This window comes from Ptychodera flava, chromosome 2 (genome assembly GCF_041260155.1).
Source record: "Ptychodera flava strain L36383 chromosome 2, AS_Pfla_20210202, whole genome shotgun sequence".
Taxonomy (NCBI): Eukaryota; Metazoa; Hemichordata; class Enteropneusta; family Ptychoderidae; genus Ptychodera; species Ptychodera flava.
The window spans coordinates 44,390,863-44,399,132 of record NC_091929.1 but is presented as its reverse complement, the minus strand read 5'-3'; the positions used below and the strand labels follow the sequence as shown (position 1 = coordinate 44,399,132).

Below are 8,270 nucleotides of genomic sequence, written 5' to 3'. Positions count from 1 at the left end.
TGTTGAAAAACCCATTATTAGCGTCTATATGTGTAAAATGCATTGTTATTGTTTATATTTGAATTCTAGTCCGGACTAGATGTCACTTTCCAACAATAACAATGCAGTTTACACAGGTTGACAAGCTGAGAACAGAGAGTTGTGGTCGACATTCAAAACAAAAATGGTGAAAAAATTAGCAAAAATTAGCATTACTGGCCCTTTAATAAAATTTTAATTCATGGGAGCTTTGGAGAAGACATTCCATGTTGTACAGAATAACCAATATCAGAGACCATTGCTCATATAATAATTAGACCAAAACTTCTGCACACTGAGGCTTGTAATTAGGTCACTTCAGGACGCATTCCTCTGAGCAGTGCGCCCTCAAGCGACCAACCTTTGCACATAAAACAGGCCCCACTCTTGCATTCGCAAGACATACAAGTCCTACAATTTCTCAGCTACATTCAGAGAGAAACCAATCTCACAAATGAAAGATATCTGAAGCCAAAAGAAAATATATCAATAATTTGTTTATTAGTTTTATTATGCTTTATACATCTGCAAGAATTAATATGACATAATTCTATTTTACAGGAAACAGACTTTTTTGACTATGTACAAAATATTTACAAGTCTTTACAAATTGAAATAAATTAATTATATCAATACATTTACAGTTTGGCTGTGTGGTGGTGCTTTTAATAAAGAAAATTACAATAATATAACAATATTAACACATGCTTAGGGTCAAACTGAATTGTGTTTACAAGATCATTGAGTGGCATTTTTCGGCAATCTCAGAATAAAACATCTTAATAATTGAATCCAACTTGATCAAAAGGAGACACAAAATTTACACATGACAAGTGATATCATTAAGTCATGACCTTTTACATTTAACCTTTGTGTGACCTCAGTGACCCAAACTATGACCTCATCTGGCTTAAGAAGAGATGTGAAACATAACCATAATTTTTTAAGGAGGTGAAGAAACTAAGAATCGAAGGTCATAAAATTGTTGAGCCATGATACACATTTTGAAAGGAACACTTATTGTTTAACATAAATGTGGTGTACAAATGTGTGTGGTTACAGAAAGGAAAAAAACTTTTCCATACAGTAGTGCCATCAAACTAGTATTTTCAAGGACAAAAACATATATTAATTTAAAGGCATGATAGTTTTAGGACTTCTGGGTGACATGTCAGCTTACATATGGGCTTCTCTTATTTCCTGATTGCAAAACACTGAAAGTGACATTTTCCTGACAAAATTGACACACAGCATGTAAATTTCTGCAAATTATGACTAAAAATTGAAATTTGGTGTAACATGATTGTCAAAAGAACACAAAAAGCCAGATAGTATTTAGTTTTCCATGATTTTTAAATTTAGTCTACACACCCTTTGAACATTGCTCTTCAGTCTTAAGCAATTCTCAGATTCATCTATGGGAGTTTTAATAGTTTCAAGAAATTGGACTGTTTTCTTCTGTACTTAATACAGTCAGAAACTGCTCAAACTTCAGCCTTAATTTGAAATGTCTAGGAAATCGCAATCATGACATTAATATCTTTATATGTAATTGGTGTTATCAAGTGCAAATATCTCCCAAGGTATAGAAAATCAGTACATCACAGCACATGACGTAATACGGCTAGTTTTCAATTGGGTTCGAACCCACAACATATGGCATCAGTCGCCTAGCGGAGAGGCAATAGAGAGAACCGCTCGGCTTAATCTCCACTCCCAAAAAAAGTGGTTCAATAGCCGGCTAAGTTGTTACATTTTTCTGACTGAGACCGCTCCACACGTTGTAGAGTTTGTTAGAAACTGAACTCTGTATACCACTAAAGGAAATGTTGCCTTCACAAAAATTTTGGTCAAAATGCTCTGTTTGGAAAGTTTCCATGACAATTTGCACTCAGTGAAATGTTGTGGATTTTTGGTTGATTTGGGTGAATTGAGATGAATGACTATGAGTCTTTGAATTATCGACATACATGTAAGAATAATAATAATCATGTGATGGTGAAATTATAAAGCATATGTATGACTGGCACTCATCGGAAAATATATCAGGTTTACTTGAGTGAATTGCTGTACATGGATGTCGGCATGATAAGTGGATGTTGGCATGATGTGTGGGTGTCGGCAAGATACATGGATGTCAGCATGATAGGTGGATGTTGGCAAGATAAATGGATGTCGGCCTGATAGGTGAATGTTGGCATGATGTGTGGATGTTGGCATGATGGGTGAATGTTGGCACGATGTGTGAATATTGGCATTATGTGTGGATGTTGGCATGGTGGATCTTGGCATGATGTGTGGATGTTGGCATGATGGGAGGATGTTGGCATGATGGGAGGATGTTGGCATGATGTGTGGATGTTGGCATGGTGGATGTTGGCATGATATGTGGATGCTGGCATGATGTGTGAATGTTGGCATGTGTGAATGTCAGCATGATCTCAAAACAAGTTCACTTGTGGATGTTTCTAGGTCTCTCCGGTCATTTATCACCATTGTCAAAATTTTGACACAATACACAATGACACAGGTTTGGCATGGTATGTGAGTCCTGTGTGATTGACCCATACATGCCAGGGATGACTGGAAACTGACAAAAGACAGTGCACTTAGTAATAAATTTGACGGCAGATTAAGAGGCAACTTTCCTGTCCATTGAGTGTGACGAAGACAGAGCCAGAGGCTAATTTCACCATAAGGTGTTACATTTCACAATGAAAGCGACAATTATCGGCTTGACAAAGACCGAACATGGTGTTTTCGTTATAGTGAAAAAAATAGACATCCGAGCAGAGTTAGGAATGCTGAGACCAGCCTTGACTGGTCACATTCACTGGAATTTACATAAATCAGATAAGGAAAGGCTATCTTTGCAATTATTTTGTCTGGTATATTTTCCGGGGCTGTGATTACACGTACTTTCTTATGTATAGCTCGGAGATCTCTACAATACTTGCTGTTGATTCTGGTTCATCGCACTTTCCCCTAGTTAAAACAGTCTCTGTACCTCCTCTGGCCACACGGACTATAAATTTGACGACTTGTGAAGCGCATCGTACACCATGACCTATCAATGGCGATATGCTGGACATTTCTTGACGCTGATAAGCAAGTACATCTCCATGTAAAATCAATCCATCCCTGTATATCTAAAATATGAACTATTTTAACTAAACCGCCCTCTTCCCTCCATGAAGTACAGACACTAAAAGTTACAGAAAATGTCCTATTTAAAGCTATAAAGAAGTATAATGCCCTAAGAATGAAGCAACACCACCATCTTTTCCAGAAAACAGAAAACTTGCATTGATGTTTAACTGTATCTTTTATGTTACATTAATACTTTCCAGCATGTATCTCCAAATTTGAGTTCAAAATCACAGATGGCATGATGAATAAATGCGGAGTACAGATTGATGAGTGCACTACATTTTCTGTTCACGTTCTCTTCTATGCTCTTTGGACAACAGACGATCCTGGTCTACATACACTATATTAATTTATCAGACAACATGGGGGCAGTGAAGGGGAGACTCAGTGAGAGGTAGAGGCACTTAACAGCAAGGTTTCCAACATAACAGCCACAATTTCATTTGCTTGAGTTACAAATTCAAAAGTATGATGATATCGGATCAAAAAACTGATTTCTTGACTAGGAGAGATTTTAAAAGGCAAAGTGAGAGTTACTTTTTCAGGCAACATGTAAGTGGTACACCCATTAAATAACTGATGACATAATATAACACCTGCCATAGACTAAAGACAGATGCTCTGTAATGGTGGTACTTACTGCAGTTTGTCGCAAACACTACTTCTTGAATATTGCCCTTTTTTATCCTACATCAAACTTTTGATGCTGCTCCTTCGATTTTTGACAATTTGGTAAAAAGGGCCGTTGTGCAGTGCATAGACAGGGTACAGTACAGCAACTACCCATATAAACAGTCTTGACAGAGAATCAGCAACTACAGTGTCTTGCTCTAACTGTACAGAGTTGATTCACATATCCACGTACACATGTATGATATACATGGTAGTATTTTATGTAGATATATTTTCTCAGTAAAAATCTTCTCATTTAACTAAAGACATTTTTCACAGACCTAACCACTTAATGCATTTCAAAGCTTGCTGTTTTCCTTCTGTCCGTCTCCAGTCACATGACATCATTCCTCCTTTCATATGTAAATGGGGATTCCTCTACCTAATTCCAGATATCATCATGACGATGACCTTCAGCCGCCAATGTCATTGTGGAATGCCCTGATGGTTGAAACTTTTTTCAAATTCAGAGACTGGTTCAACCAACCGAGCCTCACTTTGACTGCTGGTGTGAGCCATAACTTCCAAGGTCAAGTTGAGGTCATATCCGAGGTCAAGTTGAGGTCAAACAAATGTCTCTTCCATGGATGTGCAATAGAGGTAGGAATCTAAAAGTCTAGGTTGGATGAGCTGTACAGTGTCTTCAGGGTCAAATGCAGTGTTTCCTAACATACTGTAAAGTTTTCTCAAAGCAGCCTGTGTGAAAATGAAGGAAATAAAAAATGTATAAATTTTAATCTGCTCGATTGAAGATTGTCATTCAGAATCTTCTGAAAACAGTGATCAAAAGATCAAATATGAAAACTAAATATTTTGAGGTGACAGGGAACTGCTGCGCTGACATTCTTTCTCCTTCTGATTGATAATGTTAAGCATGGTTTTCATACATTGCTGCCACACGGCACAACTGCAGAGAAACAAGTTGGGTAAAATTGTAGCGTACTCACAGGGATATAGAAAATTTAGTTACAGATGGCAAAAACAAAGTATAAACAGTTACAAGTAGTGTGTGAGCAATTAAAGTTTGTGCAAAATGTCCTGATTTTTACTAAACTAATAATTTTTACAGGCAGCAAACTTTAGCTAACAGTCAGTTATATTTGGCAGCTGCCGGCTACACATATTTTCTAAATTTTTTACTCATATCCAGTTACCTGGACACTGCCTGAAACCATGTGACTGACAGAATTTACATGTACTGCTGAGTTTAATCTAACACTTAAAATATTTGCAAAGTGGCAACATTTTCCATAATTTTTTTCCTGGAGTATACATTGCATACAGGTACCAGTAAAATGGAATTGAACCAAATCAATTCAATATAACCTTTTTTACCCCATTTCCTTGTGTACTTGTCCCATTCTACCACAGAATTACAAAGGATAGGGAAAAACCATTGTCATGAAGGGGTTAACATTGTGACTTACCAGACACGCAACCAGCACTGAGTCACTGCTATTTCTCTCTCTGTGATCTTTACATAGTTGGACCAGCCTTGGAATTCCTGGAAAATGATGAAAAGCCACGTTTCAATCCAAACTTAACAACAACTGTACATTAAAAAGGCTACTTATGTGTCGGTGGAACAAACATTTCTCCTTCAGTGAAATAAAATCTCATTAAAAATATTGAGTTCTGGAGACACTGTACACTTTTCTACTTAAAGGCCTGTTTTCTGATCCCAGAGTCAAAATGAGCATTTTTCCAACTTAAAGGCCCGTCTTCTGATCCCAGAGTCAAAATTGGCATTCTTCTACTTAAAGGCGCATAAAAGAAAGTCAAAGAACGCTAATCTATACACCATGTTGTTCAGCACACTAAATAAAGATAGATTAATCATTGTGTACCTTTAAGATCCACTGTTTCTGTTTTTGTTCTAGAACATTATATACTAATTTTTGTGCACAAACAGCCAGTGTACATAAACAACTTTTCTCAAGAACAACAAAAGCATGTTCGGTGCACCAGGGTAATCATTTACTTTGGCTCTGTTTCTGAAGATGAAACTTTGAAGTATTTCAAAGATGATCTGACTAACATTATTTCCCCTCTTTTGTACCAAACAGAGGTGAAAAATACTAGATACATCATTGTAGGATGCACCTCCAGGACAGATATTCAGACTTTAAATTTTTACAATACTTCACTGATATGCTGCTTGTGTGGACTTGTCTTGAAGCTTGTGGAGTAAATAAAGTTTCCAGATCTTGTTTTTGTGAACATCAAAAATTTACTTTTTCTCCCCATAAAGTTAACATGGGATAGTGGCCATTTTGAATTTCACATATCGATAAATTTTGGGCTAATGTAAATTTTGGTAATTTGTTGATATTACCAAAACTTGCACAGTACGACCCCTGATTTTTATTCCTGACCAGTTTTAAGTTTCCTTGGGTGATGTTTGAACAAAAAATGTATTTTGGTTTTGAGGTGTGTAATACCTCAACAGGGACAAGAAGAGTATACATAATTTACATACCTTTAGCTTTGTAAATGATATCGGCATTGTTAATCTCTCTACTGAGCCTGGCCAATGCGATGGCAGCTTTCTGATGAACTCTCTCACAGGCAGACAGTTCATCCTCTGAGAGAAAACCATTGATGTGTGGACGGGGTTGTTCATGTAAATATTGCACTAACAGATCAATGCCATTCTCAGCTGCAATCTCTTCTCTGCATTGTTCTATACAAGCCATGTTGGCCAGAATTGTCGCAACCTGTGAACCAATTAAATCACACAAAACAAATATAACATTATATGTCATACTTCTTTCGGTACTTTTTCGAAAATGACCAAGTCTCTTAACTGATTGACTATGATAAAGTATTGTTCATTTTTTAAAGTTTTAATGATACTTGAAAACGTTTTTGTCAAAGAGGAACTGAGTTGACAACACAAGCTTAAAATGTCAGTTTTTTCAAATACTGAACTTTTCAAAGCTAAGTGTAATTTCACAACTATAATCCTGAATAGAATTTAATGCTCAAATATATGAAAACAAATACACTTTTCGATGATCAAATGTGCCATTTATTGGAGACACATCTTAGAATATTATACTTAAAAAATGTGTCTAGATTTTTTTACTTTTTTAGTTTGGCTCATCAACAATTATCAAAGCCCACTTTCAGAGGCAGTAGCATCATGCTGATCCTCAAATACTCTGTAAGACAGTTTTTACCCTTTCACCACAATGGTTTGGCCCAATCCATTGTTATCAATGGCAGTCTTGGACCTGTTTACAAGGAATTGGGGTGAACAGGTCAAAAAGTAAACAAAGTACCTGTTGTGGACACACAATGCAAATTGTCTGAACAAGATTACCTGCGAATAAAAAAACTTGCAATAGGATGCACAGAAACACACACCTGATCCTTGGCATACAACGAGGGCGCTTTCTTCTTATGGCATCCCTGTATGAGCACTGAGGCAGCGTTGTACTGGGCTAAGAAATCGCTGGCCATGCTGTCCATGAAGGTAACGTTGGCGATGGCTGCCGTGGCAACCAGGAAGACATCACTATTGCTGGCATCTCTTGAAAGAGCTGAAGATGGAATTTAAAATGGGAGGAAGTTTAAATGAGAGGAAAACATAAGATGTGGTGCAGTAGTCCTGTATGATATAAAACTCTGGGTTGAGTGGTATTGCATCTCTTAGAAAAATCTACCTGTTATGGACGTATTTATAAATTCTTCATTGACAATGGGATATTCACAGAAATTCTATTGAACACAGTCCTACAGAATTCTAACAGCTAGGACTCCACTTAATATCAGAGAGATAATGGCTCTACTCCAGAATAAAATAGACAGGCAGTGTTCTACAAACTTAGTATGCCCAAGAGATCATATGATGACGGTACAAACAAACCAACATATGCAAATGCGTATGGAAATACACCTATTTCAAAGCACATACGTGCACGTGGTTTCGTTCATACCATCCATTTGAATTTCGGGTTTAGTCCATTGCTGATAATTATGAAAGACATTTTACATTATTCATATGTGCATCTCATTAGCTTCTAGAGATCGAGCAGTAACCCTATATCAAAATTTTAAATCCATTTAATCAAACGGATTCCGAGGGGATATATTTTTGTAAGGACTTGTAGATGACGTCATTTTGCAAAACTTCAACAGGAAAGGGAATTTAATTACCTATGAGAGCTTTGACAAGGTCTTCAAGGTTTTCAATGAAACCCATGATTGGTTTGTAATGGTCAAGGTCTGGAGATGTAATTTGTGCTATGACCCCTGCAGCCTCTGTCCGTACATCCTCACTGGTCTTGGTGTCACACAGAATATCTGTGATGCACTCAACTCCGTCTGCCTGCAATTGAAATCACAGAACGTTCATTTTAATTTAAAAAGCTGTTAATAGATTTCAGAAAAGAATTCTGTGAGCTGAAACCAGATGAATTAGTACA

General features: G+C 36.9%; 1 protein-coding gene across 11 annotated transcripts in view; it reads right to left on the bottom strand.

Moving 5' to 3' along the window:
- Window positions 1-502: 502 nt before the first annotated feature.
- The window catches only part of LOC139121810 (protein inscuteable homolog), a 69,808-nt gene continuing 62,040 nt past the window's right edge, over window positions 503-8,270 (bottom strand). For all 11 annotated transcript variants that reach the window (XM_070687012.1, XM_070687027.1, XM_070687036.1 and 8 more), the window contains 5 exons: window positions 8,002-8,173; window positions 7,210-7,385; window positions 6,320-6,557; window positions 5,268-5,344; window positions 503-4,536 (listed from right to left, as the gene is read on the bottom strand). In XM_070687012.1, coding sequence (XP_070543113.1) covers window positions 4,405-4,536; window positions 5,268-5,344; window positions 6,320-6,557; window positions 7,210-7,385; window positions 8,002-8,173 — 795 coding nt within the window. In that variant the 3' untranslated portion in view covers window positions 503-4,404. The remainder of the gene's footprint in view (window positions 4,537-5,267; window positions 5,345-6,319; window positions 6,558-7,209; window positions 7,386-8,001; window positions 8,174-8,270) is intronic.